General features: G+C 34.6%; 1 protein-coding gene across 1 annotated transcript; it reads right to left on the reverse strand.

Annotated features, from left to right (window-relative positions):
- Nucleotides 1–2,621: 2,621 nt before the first annotated feature.
- Nucleotides 2,622–15,497, reverse strand: LOC125836357 (uncharacterized). Its single transcript, XM_049515534.1, has 12 exons — nucleotides 15,494–15,497; nucleotides 14,769–14,865; nucleotides 12,122–12,384; nucleotides 10,190–10,326; nucleotides 9,980–10,114; nucleotides 9,455–9,565; nucleotides 9,077–9,343; nucleotides 6,845–7,044; nucleotides 5,895–6,177; nucleotides 5,411–5,521; nucleotides 4,482–4,673; nucleotides 2,622–3,077 (listed from the first exon to the last, which is right to left on the reverse strand). Exons 1-12 carry the CDS (start codon nucleotides 15,495–15,497, stop codon nucleotides 2,733–2,735), a joined length of 2,145 nt encoding a protein of 714 aa, XP_049371491.1. The 3' UTR covers nucleotides 2,622–2,732.
- Between the last annotated feature and the right edge of the window lie 1,327 nt (nucleotides 15,498–16,824).

Raw genomic sequence — 16,824 nt, forward strand, 5'->3', positions numbered from 1 at the left:
TCTTTAAGTTTTGAAAAATACACACAAACAGACATATTTTCTTGACTCAAAGAAGCAATATTTTTATGCAGATTAAAAGTTCTCACACCATCCACTTTATGAAACCTTTCATATAAATCATCCCACACTGATTTAGCTACAGAGGCATACATTATACCTCCAAGTAATTCTTTAGCCACAGAATTCATTATCCAAGCAAGTACTACTGCATTCACCCTTTCCCAATGATTTCCCAATTCATTTGGAAACTTATCTTTAGCACAAGTTCCATCTACCATACCTAACTTATTTCTACCTAACAGGGCTACTCGCATGGATCTATACCAAACTGGGTAATTCTCGATACCTGTAAGTTGAAACGATATGATTTGGACGCCACTGACATCTGATGGATTGAGAAACAAGGAATGGTTGTAATCGATCACACTAGGCTGAGACCCGCCATGACTAGTTGATGCTGCGACTTCAGTTTCTGTACTCACCATCGTGAAATTCTCCAGATCTCAGATCTTGATTTACACTTTACACCACAATTGAAAGCTCTGAATGTAGGATCGAAAGAATTAGCAAGAAGCTCTTGCCTAGTGCTTTGATACCATGAAATTGTTCTTGAAAATCAGTTCCAGAACTAGAGGAAGAGAGGGAGAAGAAGAAAGAAAGAAGAAACAATTTGTTTTCTTATTAGTAAAATCTAAACACAATGAAAAACTTACATTCACTAATGACACAGTCTCCCTTATATAGGGAGATTTGTTACCGTTACTACATAACTAACTAATAGTTAGTTATAACTAACTCTAATTAAACATACTAACAACCTTCTTTTTTCCCCTTTATCTCAACAATTATTACATCTTATCATTTATCCTTAATAACATAAGCATAAATAGATGACTATAAAAATACATAGCAGGATTTGTAATATAAGCAATGGTGTCAATGAGCCACTCAACAGGAGCAAAGTACATAAATATTTAATTGTTTAATAACATAAGCATAAATAAATTACTATAAAAATACATACCAGGATCTGTAACATAAGCAATGGTGTCAGTGAGCCACTCAACAGGAGCAAAGTACACAAATATTTAATTGTGAAGAAGAAGAGGTTCAGAATTTTTGTTGTTTTAAAATGAGAGGAAACCTCTGTATTTATAGACAACAAAGGGTAGTGTGAACAAATGTTTATTGTGCCTTATCGAAAAAGTTACAATTATTTGGAAAAGTTGCAACCCTTCGGAAAGGTCACAACCTTTCATAAAAGTCGCAACTCTTCATAAAAATCACAACTTTTCATAAAAGTCGCAATCTTCATAAAAATCGCAACTTTTCATAAATATCACAACTTTTCATGAAAGGGGAATACTAGTTTTGTAAATAAATAAATTAAAAGGGAATTCTGGTTTGTGATGGCGCCACGTAGGCGAGCCTAAGGTTCTCTTTTATATATATATATATGATTTGTGAGTTCTATGTAAGTCTAAGGGAAAAGGAGGTTTGAAAAATACTCCAACTTTGGCCGAAATTGTTGTTACGATACCAAACTTTATGGAGGAACTACCCCCTACACTATTTAATAGTGTATTTTAAAGGTAAATATGTGTCCACTTGGACACATTACTATTTATAATGATGCAATATTTATGATGTCCACGTGGACACATATATACCTTTAAAATACACTATTAAATAGTGCATGGGGTAAAAGGTCCTTTCCAAAGTTCGGTAATGTTACAGCAATATCGATCAAAGTTCGAATATATTTCACACTTCTTTCTCTAAGTCTAATAAGATATGAAATCTTTTAAATTTAAATGAGGTAATCATGCTTTTTCCAATGTATAAGAAATTTCAGTAATTAGAATAAAAATATTTAAAATTCATAGTGAAAAATCACATCTAAGGGAAAAGATAAAAATAAACTTATGTTTGTTGATGATTAGTGATCTTAATTATCGTACTTATTTGTTGATCTTGGAAGAACAATTTTTCTTCCTGAATTGTATAGCAAGTACTAATGTAACATATCGATGAGGGCAACTAATATAAATCCTCTATAATCATTAGTTTTTTTCGTGGTCATTTTCTTTGTTCAGGTTTCATTTTCAAAAATAAAAAGTTCATAAAGGGCTATTTATATGTAGGAAAACTACCAGTTTGTATTAAAAATAAACCTTTTTTTAATCCCTCCTTTGGAGCTCTCACCATTTTATTCTCTATTGATGACTCGAACTCACCAGAATTAGCACACAGTCATAGACTTGTTTAGGAAAGGTAGATCGGACTATTGGAGACAATATGCAAGCTATAACAAATATAAGGTTTAAAAATGTACAAAACGGATAGTTTTGCCTTTTCATTTTTTCGAAAAACCTGGTATCTTCCTTAATTAGTTCCACTGGATACCTGTCACATCTCACCGGCACAAGTCTGGATAAGCTTGAACATATAGGAATATGAATTCAGCTTTTCTTCTGCTAGCATTTGTAAACTAGTCAACCAGTTCAACTCCAACTAGAAAAAAAACTTTATATGAATACACAGTTCCTCACAAGGTCAATGACCAAAAATGGAAGTAGAAAATTTAAAATGAAGTTAAAACATTAAGAAGGAAACAGAAGAAAAAGAAAAGAAGTGTGTGATATTAAGAACAAAGATACTTGTGTTATTAAAACATCTTCTATGCTTTTGAGGCCAAGTTGGAGTCATATACATGTATGCAGATATCGATATCATGCAGTAATGTCTACCAGACAAACCTTACTAGGAGGACAAGCGTTCAAGCAGCTATAAATCGAAGAATGGAACTCATATGAGTTGGGTGAGGAGGGGATGACATCAACCCATTCTTTTTCTACCATCTCTACATGCTGATTTGGCTTTAAAATGGCTTCAAATTGAAGTTTGTCTATCTTCTTAGTCAATTTCTTTGCAAAATCAATGGAAAATACTATGTTGAAGTGTTCTTCCAAGTAGCCAGCATCCCTGAAGACTTGGATCCCCGCATTGGCTTCACGAGACTTAGTAAAACCAAGTAGCATCTCCCCATTTATGAATTCTTGATTGCCAGAACATACCTGTATTGCAAGTCAACTGTTAACACGGTTTCACAGTAGTGCAAACCCACTGGTAATACGGACTCACAGAAGTGCAAAACCACTGATAACATCAATTAAAACAAGTGACTGATGTAGGTTTAATTGAGATCCTTATACTGTCTCACTCTACTATCCGTTCTTAGTTTTGACTCTATGTTTTTGAACGTCTCTTATTCGTTTTCCCCCTTTGGTGCTTGGGGCATGGGAGATGGGGGATGAGCCTCTTTAGATCCATTATAATGCTTGTTTTGGACCAGTTTGAAGCATTGTCTCAAGACATGACACTTAGCAAGGAAGCTAGTAACCCCCAAAGGACTGAACAGTAACTGGTGATTGTTAGAACCAGAATTATCTCACGAATTCAATAATTCCCACCTTTATACTGAAAGCAAGGTTTAAAGAAAAAAGCCTAAGTTCCAAAAAATAGAGAACACCGATATACAGAGAAATTCACAGCAAAATGAAGGATATCATGACATCATACACCCACCTTTTCCTCGGCTACTTCCTCCCTAATGTCTAGTACAATAACCAGCAGATTCAAAGTATTGCTAGTTCCACCCTAATCTTATTACTTCCAACCTCTTGGCGAATAAATGTGTAGAACAGTACTAACTAGTCCAATCACTAAATCAGCTAGGCATGGCATTCACCATCGTAACTGCCTTAAGCACTTGTTCAGCGGTTGATATTTTTCAAAGAAATAAACTATGTACCTTTTAAACTAAAAAGACTTTTTAAAGTTGCACATGAATCAAGACCCCTTGAAGATGAGGAAGTGGATCTCAACAGAGGATTTCCCTATAATAGTGATGAAGATCCTACTGGTTTACATTTTTTATGTAAATGATGTTGGGAACAGATTCTAAGTTACCATTACCGCCTTCAGAAAACTTTCTTCTATAATATAATCCAGGTCAATGCAATAACTACCACCAACACACACACACAAAAAAAAAAAAGAGATAGAGAGGGAAATAAAAAAAATAAAGGCCGGTGCTTGAATTGCTTCTAAACACTGGCAACACAGATGTGTTTTATAGAAACTTCACATGCATACATCAATCCAACTGCTGGTGATGAAAAATATTTCAGAATAAGTGTTATCACTTTCATCAATTGACTTAAAGATGGAGTAGACAGGAATATAAGGAGTGTATATTTGGAGCCCTTTTCCAGAATCACTACGGAGATTGTTCTAAGCAATACAAGAGCACAACCAATTCTCTAGGCTTTCTTCATGCATGCCGAATTAACAATTAACACATAAGACAGATCTATAAGGACAAGAAAAAGGAGTATACATGCTATTTAACACGCCAATTGCAGTTAGTCGGAAGTCAAATGCAGAAGTCAACACCTAGCCAATATCTGAACTCTCACCTGAATATACTCCACGCCCATCACATGTAAATGCTCTAGTAGGTTCTGTGATGAGAGCAAAGTAACAATTCCTGCAGATCCAGCTGGTCCTTGGAGTATCTCCCATGGTGATTTCATTAAAATTTTATGTTTGTTTTCTTCTTCCTGTGAAGCACTGACAACAGGGAGCTTCTCTTCTTCCAAGAACCAAACCTGTGAATGATTCAAATGATGTAAAAACTAAGAAACTGCATGCAGCTAGACCTATTATCATGTCAATAGTGATGATAAAATTGTGAAAGAGAAAATGGACATAGTTTACAGAAAACAATTAAAAAGTAATGCAAATAAAATCATAGATAAACGGTAGTTAAGTAATCCTATCTCAGAAATTGTTCCAACCAACCAAAATTAATGATATCCGGAAGTTGGTTGAATGCTTGATAGGAGAAACTTATCCACTTTTTCATAGAGATAATAGTTTCAAATCTAGATGAACTGGCTATAAGCATGCAATAGAACTTCCCTCAGTGGATTGCTTTATTTGGCCCAGGCCCCAGGGTAGGGATTTTCTAGAATAAGGATATGGAACACAATTAGGCCATTAACATAACTTATTTTTCACAATGAGGTTCATCTACATGACTTTAATGAAGTCTAGCCGCATCAATAACGCTTAGAGTCCCTATATATGTTTTAAAGCATGACTGGATGAATGAAAAAGTTCCAGTTAAAGACCAACCAAGTGGCTCATCTATACGTTCAGAATTAGATTGAGGCAATCAAAGTGCTAACAGTAATTCTCAGCTAAATGTGTGTTTTAGTAACATTTATCCTAAAGCAATGAAGATACGATGGTGGAATGTGAAATAAATTCCTTATAGATCATTATGACCAAGCTTCCTAACTGTCACGTAACTAATTACATAGCCAAAGTACGTGCATCTAACCTTCTCAGAGTCGAAAGAGAAGTAGTCATGATCCATGAACAATTGTTTGAGATATTCAATAGATTCAGCAGGACACACCACTATAAGAGGTACAGAGGGCCGGTCCTCCATCTGCAATTGACAAGAAAAATTTCAAAGCATGATGAAAAGTAATTCTCTCCAGCAAGACAAGTAATATCCCTTCTTCATGAGAACATCAAAAACTAGAGTAAATGGACCTTTAGTCAATCAGCTCGAATGTGAATTACACTTGCATGTATACAAGTCTAGGAAAAAACTCATAATCTACACGTCCCAAACTTTATCAGGATCATCTGATAACAATATAATGCATGTGTAATCTACTTTCAAGCAATTGGCTGCTGGGAATAAAGTGACAACTACACGGTAGATATACTTCACTCCTGATGGGCATATCGGAAATAGCAGTTCAATTTACAGAACACAATACCGTCTCTAGTTCTACTTCTGAAGGAAGGACTACCTTGAGCAATCTGTGGCTGTCATTTAGCAATGCCTTGACGTGCAGATAAGCAATCTCCTCATGAGGCCCAGCAGGTTCAGGAATAGAAGACGTTCCAAGGAGCTTGCTTTCTGTCAAAGCTAAAACAATCGCAACCTTGCCAGAAGATATGAGGCAATGACCCTGCTCTTGAACTTTAGAACCAATGCTTGAGTGTTCAACATTTTCTATAGAGAAGAATTCTTTGGATAGTTTTAATGTATCGTTTACTTGTAAAGCATTAACAAAGTCTGGAAAGCTCCATCTGCCGCAAGGAAAAAAATTCAAAATTCAAGGCAAATGATAGTATTTCTCCAACCAACTCCCAAAATAAAGAAATAAGAACGAGTATGACCATGAGATAAGGCCATTTGTTATATATAAAAGTCAATATCAGGTAAAAGAACCCAGTTCTAGACATCACCCAACCAGTATACTGAGCCTAAAGCCCACAACTAATTTGCATTAAAAAGATGTTTCTAGCTTTGTGTGGTCTCCTAAAAAACTCTTCACCGGGACCTCTTCCCATATATCTTTCAGCACTACCAATTTTGAACAGGCCACTGCAGGAGATTAATTAGAAATACATAATCATCCAAAGCACAGGTCAATTTGTGTCTATGGTTTTTGTTTCTTCCTTTCGTTCTTCTTTCATTTTTTTTTTTTTTGGGGGGGGGTGAAGGTGGGGAGAAGTAGGTCACTTTGGTTGTTTGCTTCTAGTTATACACCGATTATTACCACAAACCGTGGAAAAGATAGGGTCTCAAAAAAGAATCCTAACTTTTTCCCTTGCCATTGTACTAAACATTTAGAATATGGGATGTCAGTGTAAAAGAATGGTTAGCCTACTTAAAGCATGTATGACATACACTTCGCAGGGTTAGAAAAGGTTATATAATGACAAAAGACAGGAAATTAACTAATATCTGCACCTCTTATATGGAATCTTTTTATTCTGCAAGGCATGCTGAAGCAAGATGGAATTTACATCAACTATCTGATTTGCAAGGAAGCTCCTTTGGTTTTTCTCTCCATATCTGAAACCATGAAATATATGATCTTGTTCCATTTCATGCAATATTTTCTTGGCTGCTATGAGGCGTTTCTGAGACTTTTTTCTCTCTTTCCATTCCTGAAAAAGCAGAAGGTAAGTAGTCCAAACACGCTAGATCAATGCTATAGATTTAGTACCTACGACAATCACAGAGGAGCACCGGAGAGAAAAGCAACTTTAGAGGCATTACTTAATGACCAGCACTCATCTGGAACAGCTAAGTATGAACTCTCCATCAAGAATTACTTTGTCGTTGAGCTCGGATAAGAAAATTATGATATCTATTAATGATAGTAACTGCACTACATTCTTATGAGGAGAAGTGGGTAACCATTTATTTTAGATGTTAAAGAATTTATCCTTCTGCATAAACCAAATTACCTTGTTCTTATCTCACCATTGTGAAGTTAACAACTATTCATGATGTGAATATATGGTGGCACAACCGCCATCTTCTAACAAGTGGCTACAGTCATCCAACTTCACTTTATACGGGAACTGTTATTTGCAGATAATTGTCAATTGATTAAATGAGGGAGTGAGTCAATGAAAAGTTGAAAATATCGAAAGACACTCCATTAAGTAAGGGTTTTAGGATAAGTAAGAACTAATACACAAGTTTTGCCTCCATAATAAGAATGAAGGCAAAGTGAGGTTCGATGTAATTGTGGTGGCCAAATGCAGAATCTTTTTAGATTTTTTTTTTTTTTTTTGGTGAAGTAATTAAATTGTATTAGAAAGGCATCAAGGAGCAAAGGTGACAGCTAAAAATAAAGTTGCTTCAAACATAAAAATAACATGAAGCTAACTGAGCAAAAACCTGTAAAGCAGCCATAAAGATAACCCCCCTAAAACTTGGCCTTAAAAGAAAAAAGACATGATAGGTGAAGATATAGCACAGAGAATTAAAATAGGATGACTGAAATGAATAAGTGATGTGGATTTCCGTGCAACTACAAAGTACTGTTAACGGCAGTAAGGCCAGCAATGTTATATTGGAGTAAAAGTTGGGTTTCTATGGTCTTGATAAAAAAAAAGTTAGGCAGCTAAGGTCTAATTATTCATAGGGTGAGTGTCATAGAAATGTGAACATTGAGATGTATTTGTCTTTAAAAAATGTTGGGCAAGATTAGAAATGATTACCCCTGGCAGAGGATGCAAGCAACACACATAGGATAAGATAAGAAACCACCTATTGGCAAGATGTGGTCTGAGTTTTGCAAATAACAAGCATCATCGGGAGTAATGGAAGGAAAGTTCTCTTATGGCATGACAAATGGATAGTCCACAATCATCCAAAAATACAACTCCTTTTGGTTTGTCAACTTGATTCAGTATCCTGAAGCTACTGTAGCAGAATCCAGGGACTGTGAGATAAGGAACATCAGATTCAGAAGACATTTCAATGATTGGGAATTGGTGACAGTTGCTGAATTTTACAGTACAATTGGGAGTTTTCAGGGACTTCCCTGTGAAGATAATAGATTCAAAAGGGATGAACAAAGTGGAGGCTTCTATACTGTCAAAGTGCCAGGACGATATGGAAGAGATGAACAAAATGTGTTTTGAGGGCAGCTATAATTCCTTGCCAAAAATCTAAGGAAAACTATAATTTTTTGGTTAATTACTTCCAAACTGAAGGTATTGTATCTGGTCTACCCCTGAAAGAGGTGTGTAGCAAGACGAGGATGGCAGAAGGGCAAAAGGAGTACTAGAGAAGGCGCCAAGAAGAAGACAAAGATATGAAATTAAACTTGACTGCTTTACAAACATCTGTAATTGGTCAAATTTATAAAGTAAACCACACAAGAGTAACTTGCAACCAATAATGAATATGAAAGAACCCAATCAGAGTACTTCAGAAAAGGTAGCTATAATTTCTTTGAAAATGGCAAAGTGACTTCTAAAATGATTGAGAAAGCACTCTGATTCTAGAAAAGTGAACAAAAACAAAATCAACTCACAAGGTGTTGCTTCTCTAGAAAAGATAAATAAAATTTCTTTTAAAACAAATTATGATTTCTGAAACCACACTGCCAGCACTCTGCAATAGCGTGTGACCTATATGATAAATTCTGGCAAAATGAGAGAAATAAGAAAAGCAACTCACAAGCTGTCGCCTCTCTTTCTTGGACCTCTCATCTGCACGGATGTTTAATTCTAAAAGACCCTTTGGAGGTGTAATCAGCATTTCCCTTTTACTCAAATCAATATTTGGAACAATTGCTTCAACGAAAGGGACCCATACAAGAGGACCAGATGCACTTCCTTCCAACTGTGGTCTTGCATTTCGATCCGGTAGAAGCTCAACATGTAGGAGATCACTAGCTCCACTGTTAAAAACATTAATAACAGTTCCTACCAGTTCTCTAGTTTCCTGGAGCACATAACAATAGAAGTTCCCTTTTAAGTGCCACTCAGCTCTAATAGAAATTAAACTAAAGAACCATGTACCTTTTATGAAAGTCAGAAGCCGTGGAACACAAACCTTTAGAAATACTTTCATCCCAACAAGGTCAGGGGTGTAAAATTCACCTTCCTCCAGGATTGGTCTATCTTCATCCTTCACCAGTAAGGCCGACCCCACAAGTTTTTGAGCCTGAGGAAAATCGAGAAAACAAGATATATCAAACGGTCATGCCCTAAGATAAAGATCAAGTCCATTTCCAAAATATGTCTCAGGTAATACATAAAACTGGCATGAGAGTTGTAGTAATGGTTCCGTATTTAATGGGCGGAGTGAAATTTGCCTTTTTTTTACAAAAGATGAACCAAATATTTTTGATTCGGTAATAAAGTCATATAAAATTCTTCCAACTTTCTTACATGACACTGCCACTTTGCCGTATTGAAATACTGTGATTGTACATGCATGATTTTAAATTGATTTAACATAGGAAAGATAAGGCCATAATAATCAAAAGACATATTTACTGCATTCCATAATATATGAGGAAAAACAATAGTGTGGGTTGTGGAAACCCAATGTACGGCATAATTACACTGAGATCACCTGCTCTATTGTGTTAATCTCGTGGAATTTAAGTATCCAACTCTTCTGTCCTGGATGACCTCTTCCCTCCACTAGTTCGATTTCTTGAATCATATCTCTCCCTGTAACTTGCTGCCTCAACCATCGCCTTCCTGGCTGAATTAAGAGTGAATTCATGAAAAGGATATTCTCAAGCAGGCCAAAAACGAGAAACCAGTTGATGCTTTCTACCTGGGAAAATCGCAATTCAGGGAAATCAGTTGTTGCTTTTACTCGAACCTCTCCTTGAAGCCCATGAACACTATATATGTACCCAGTTTCAACAAATAATCCCTCTGTCTCACTAGCCTCCACGATCTCTTCGGTAGCTGAAATGAACAAACATTAAAGGTGCTTAACTTGAGGACCAAGTGACTTTGCAGAAACTATTAAGAAAACTTTCTTGTGAATGAACACTACTGTGATACTCTAGCATAATTAAGATGCTTGACAGTCTAAGCAGTGCGTTCTGTAACTGATAACCAATTCACATGACTTGGTATATCATGATGAGTAACAAATCTGTAGACAGCGTACATTATAATGAGATGATATCTTTCCAGGAAGAACATCATATATGATTTTTCTATGTTATGTGATTAACTTGATTCGGGGAACTTTTAACTGGAATTTGTAACAATTTACAAATTCAAAGATTACCTCACACTTGCTTAAGCTTAAGGTGTAGAATTACTACAATCACAAGATGTAATACTTAAGATAGCTCAACTATACAAAATATACTTGCAGATGATAAAACTAATGATTAGCCGGTGTGTCATTGAAGGAAATAGCCCAAGTGAAATGTCAATAGAACAGTAAATAACAGCACAAAATTCAAGGTTTTGCTCAATTCCAAAACTTCTATTAAACCTAGTGTCTTCTGATGGGTCGTGGTCATTGTACCTTGTTTGGGATTGGCTAGAAACATGAATGTGTCTTGAGTTACCGTTCATGTATATTCAACCTACCAAAAGAACAAATATTCATCTCCTACTGTACTTTTGCATCTTTTGCCTTAGATCATGATGCTCTCACTTTCGATCTTTGGTATGGATTCTAAAGCAATTGTCAGAGTGCAACTACAAGATTAAGTATGAAGCCAGAAATGTGTCACCGTGGGACAAAGCCGCATAATATGAGTTGCCAAGACGCTTTACTTCCCTACGCAAGACATAAATAGCAAACAAAAACAAGCAAAAGATCTGACCCAAGAAATTAATTGATATTAGATAAATCTACCTTACATTAATCTGATAATGTGCTGCCAACATTAGCTTAATTTGCCTGACTGTGAAGTAATGACTAACTTAAGTACTTAATAGAATTATCTGAAGATGCTACTGCTTCAAACTGCTTCAAAACTAGAACCAACAAATAGACAAACCACAGAACAAACTTACAAAAAGAAACAAAACGAAGACGAGAAATGTAGAAATAAGCTGAACTCAGAAGGACATGTCCAATGTTTAAGTCTCAAATCCCATACTATGTACCTATATTTTCATACTAAGCAGCATGTATTCAGCAGAGGCCTCCGTGAGGTAGGGGTAAGGTCTGCGTACACTCTACCCACTCCAGACCCCCCCCCCCCCGTGGGACTACACTAGGTATGTTGTTGTATTATTCAGCAGCAACAACTTCTACTACTACTTGTTAATCCCAAACTAATTTTGGTCCACTATATTAACCCTCAACATCCATTCACCCCATATATGGACCCATTTCACTCCAATACTCAATAATTTGTCTTTAGAACAAATTAAGGGTTCCCTGAAAAAATCGGATTCTATAAATCTCAGAGCCACGGACTTATTTCCATATTGACATACAATCTCTAAGCCAAACCAAGAGGATCTTGCCAAGCTGGCTGGACACCACTTCATCAGAACATAATACTAATGATAATTCAAAGGAACATAAAATCCACAAAAGCAAAGCATAACTTCTTGAGAACATATTTCACAATTCTGTTGAAAACAGTATACTTGGAAGTGAGTAATTGCTGATACTAGCAAAATAAACACAACCCCAGTTCGGAAAAAGTCAGAAAAATCAAAGTAAGCATTAATGGAAACTCAAAAATCAATAAAGATTGAAACTTTAATGGAAAAAAAGAATTACCAGTGCAGTTCAGCAAAGGGAAGGTAGTGTTTCGGTGAAAATGGAAAATCTTCAAGCTTGATGGATTTTCCAAAACAATTCTTTGATTTCGAAAAGGAAGTGTTGGTCTTTGAGAACAGCAGAGACCAACTGGAGCAGAGATAGAATTTGAAGAGCAGGAAAGAGCAGAGGAGCCTTGCATGTTTTCTGACAACACCCAAGAAAGAAAGAAAAGAGTACTGAAATTTGAAAAGAACAATGAAAAAAATCTTGCAAGATAGAATCTTTAGCAGAGAAAATGACATAAATAATCCATTAAGGGCTCGTTTGGTGTGAGGGATTAGAAATAATAGTGATGGGATAAGGAAATAGTGATGGGATAAAAAAAAAATTATGTTGTTTGGTTGGCAAGTCCGGGATAACTTATCCCGGGATTAATAATTAGTACCGGGATAAGTTATCCCTCCCCATGGGTGGTATAGTAATCCCGGGATAACTTATCCCGAGATAGAATAGGTAAATGACAAATATGTCCCTTTAAATCCTTTTTATATATCATTTTTTACATTTATGTATATTTACATTTTTTTTAATACCATGTATAATAATATTTACTACTCCTTATTTTTATGATAATTATACATATTTTTCTATTAAAAAATTATACTATATAAATATAATTTTTATTTATGAATTTATTTGACTAATTCTTATGTTTATTTTATTTTGATTTCTCATAAATTTTCTTCTCTTTAATAAACTTAAGAGGAAAGTTCTATTTTTAAGCTAAATAAGAAAAAAGTTATATTTTTAAATACACATGGTACTTATCATGGGAATACATAAACAAAAATATTTAAGTTAAAAAAAATAAAAGTTTTATTTTAAAAAATGAATAACTAAAGCTCACAAAGAAAAATTTAAAAAGTTTAAATAAAGTGAAGGGTAATTTTGTAAACAAACAACTTGTTCTTAAAATTTATCAATATATATTATTTTGAATATAACAAACCAAACACTCAATAAGAAATAATCCCAGGACAACTTATCCCATCATAACTAATCCCAACATAACTTATCCCAACATAACTTATCCCATCATAACTCATATTCAAACCAAACGACCCCTAAGTATAGGAAAGCAGTCTAAAATGGTAACTTGACTATACACTTAACAGATTTAGTTCTTTAACTATTCAAAAACTTATCAATTTTGGTCCCTTAATTATATGTTTACCGGTTTTAGTCATTTAACTATAAATTTACCAATTTTAGTCCTTTAAGTATTCAAAAACTTATCAGGTTTGGTCTTTATCCATTTTTTAAATACAAATAGCTTAGGTTTATATTAACGGAATCCATGCCTCGAGAAATAAAATCCTTTAGCAATTTTTTATGTTGTTTCTCTCTCTCCACTACTTTTTTTTTAAAATTAATCTTATGCGAAGAACCTTAACCTCAACGATTTAAAATAAAATTCACGAGGAAAGAAAATGTAAGTCATAATTTTATTCAACAGAGTAAAATGAAGCATATTTATTGTTACTAATGACTTGAATATTCTAAACTTTATTGTAAAAAGAAAAAAATTATTACCAGTTAAATCCAAAGTTTGTACTCCAACGATTTCATTGAATGAAATTTGTTTAATTTTTCAGAATTGAAATTTATAAAATGGTAGATTTGTAATTTTTTATTTTTTTTAAATAGATCAATTTTATTATTCTATTCATTTAATTTTACATAAAGAAATTTGAGTAAACTAAATAAAATACGCACTATATAGCATATTCAAGTGGGAATTCAAATCATTAACAATAATTATATGCTTAATTTTATCCTCTATTAAATAAAATTAGGACTTATATCTTCTTTCCTCATAAATTTTATTTTGAATCGTTGACGTTATTGTTCTTTTCATAAGAGTAGTTTGAAGAAAAAAGGGTGGAGAGAGAAACAACTTTAAAAATGGGTTAAAGATTTAATTTCACGAATATTTCCGTTAATATAAGCCTAAACTATTTGTATTAAAAAAATGAACAAAAACCAAACCTGATAAGTTTTTGAGTACTTAAAGGACTAAAATCGGTAAGTTTGTAGTTAAGGGACTAAAATCGATAAGTGTATAGTTAAAGGATCAAAGTTGATAAGTTCTTGAATAATTAAATGACTAAATCCGTTAAGTATATAGTTAAAGGACCATTTTAGACTTACTCCTATAGTTAAGAGACTATTTATGTCATTTTCTACAACACTTTCTGCAGATAGTACATGTTAATGAATTTATTTTGAAATAATTATATCATATTATTTTATCATTATTATTATTATTATATTAAACATAAAATAGAAATTAGTATAGTAGATGTTATCATTGAGTTTTAGGCTAAAATTATCCTGAGGATAGGTCTATTTTGATCCTTTATATATAATCCACACTTTGAGAGAAAAAAAAAACTCAAAGTTTTATTCGGCCGCAACAAGAAGAGAACTCAGGTGAACTTCAAGTAATGGTTATTAGCTAATTTTTACTAGAGATGGATTCTTGCACATTGAGAGGACACTATGTAAGGATGTACATATAGATCCCAATTGAAAGCCCTATACAAAATGAGATAAAAAATGGAGAGCCGCACCCAAAAGATGATTTATGAAGGCGAAGGCATACTTTGCACAAGCTATGGGAAATTGGTCATATTCAATAGAATGGAAAACATTACAAGCAGACTCCACCAACAACCCCAGAACGCAGAAGAAGTTGTCACCTTCCCAAAGAAAAGAAAAAACATTAACAAACAAATGCTACTACATTTCAATAGAACTGATCAAGGAAATTCTCCAATACATCGGTAAGTAATTTAATGTCCAAACCAGGTACGTTCTTGAACTATATATAATAGCTTCATTAATATTGATAACTTTGAACGAAAAAAATGTTAAACAATGTTCAATTACTCCAAAATAAATGTTTTTTTAGAAAAGGAAAATAAATTATTAGCTACAATACCAAAAATAACTAAACCAGCTCGAAATCATATACACAGCTTCCAACCAACTTCATTAATGAGACTAACTCCATGAAATTCGAAAGAAATCCTTCTAATATTTTCCATTTGAGGAGCGTTATCAAATGGAGTAATTCAAGTCCTAACAAGGATAATCTTATTAATGATTGGGTCTCATTGGGACTCAGACTAATAATCTCTCTCTGCTCTCCAGAAACTATCCCCATGAAAACCACCGCCACTATCCCTTCTAATCTCTGCAACCCTTATGCTATAGTGGATAATCATCACCATGATTCAATTTGGGTGACTACTAATGTCACCTCAATTAACTCCCCAAAATCCTCTTTTTCTATGGATGATGGAAGCAAAGCTCCCTCAAACCCACCCATTCCAAAAGAAACTATGTTTCTACTCTTACGAATGACAACCCTATCAACACCTCCCTTTATTTTCGTCTCAAAATCACCACCTCCATATTTCTCCCCATCCTCGTGGCTGGAGATGGCAATGCAGAGAAGATCAATGTTGAAATGTGTATTACATGTGATTAGTTGAGTTAGTTAGCTTATTGTTGAGTTAGTTAGCTGATTGATGTATTAGTTTACAAAGTAGTTAATTAGCTTATTAATGATGTACAGTATATAAATAGCACTTGGTGACTAATGAGAAGTTAAGTCGGTCATTTCAGTTCACTGTTCTATTCATTCTCTTCTTCCTCTTCTTCCTTTCAAATGCATCTGCTCTATCTCAGTTAGGAGAACAACTTTCAACATGGTATCAAAGCTAGTGACGATGGAGTTCTAGCTGGTGATTCGAGTTGTTTGCAAAATAGATCTTTTCCGCACACCTGAGATCTGGAAGAACAGTTGAACACACCGACCTCTTTTTTCTTCACTTCGATCAGAGATCTACTTCATTTTTCTTCTTTTTCGATCAGAGATCTGCAATTATGGTGAATGCAGTTGATTCATCTGAAGCTTCAAGTCAGGAGAGGACTGAATCAGATCCAGTTCAGATCGAGAAATTCACCGACATTCATCCTCTCAATCCTCTGTATCTACATCCGTCTGACACTCCAGGTAGTATTTTAATCCCTCAACAGCTTATTGGCATAGAAAATTACACAGGCTGGAGTAATTCAATGAAAGTTGCACTGTTAGCAAAAAACAAAATTGGTTTTATTGATGGAACTTGTCGTAAAGCTCACTACAGAGGTGATCTAGCTCATGAATGGGCGAGATGTAATGCTTTTGTATTATCATGGATTTCCAATTCGATTTCGAAGGAACTTGCTAATGGACTGATGTTTTCTTCTGATGCACATAGTGTTTGGAAAGATTTAAGGGAGAGATTTGATAAGCGAAATCTGACTAGGATATATCAGATTCATCGTGAAATTAGCACAATGTGTCAAGGAATTTCCACTGTTTCTGAGTACTATTCTAAGTTGAGAAATCTCTGGGATGAGTATGTGTCTTCAGTGCCTTTACCAGCTTGTGATTGTGACAAATAAATGTGTATGCAGAACATATGGAGCGGCAGAAACTTATGCAGTTTTTAATGGGTTTAAATGATAATTTTGCTCAATCGCAAAGTCAAATACTCTTGACTGTTCCTAGTCCCAGTCTCAATCAGGCATACAACATGATTATGCAAGATGAGTTTCTTTTTATCCTCATTTCTGCCTTTTTCAGGACCTTTGCACTGGCAAGGTGA

The sequence above is a fragment of the Solanum verrucosum genome, unplaced genomic scaffold, assembly GCF_900185275.1.
Source record: "Solanum verrucosum unplaced genomic scaffold, falcon-dt-bn FXZP01000278.1, whole genome shotgun sequence".
Classification (NCBI taxonomy): Eukaryota; Viridiplantae; Streptophyta; class Magnoliopsida; order Solanales; family Solanaceae; genus Solanum; species Solanum verrucosum.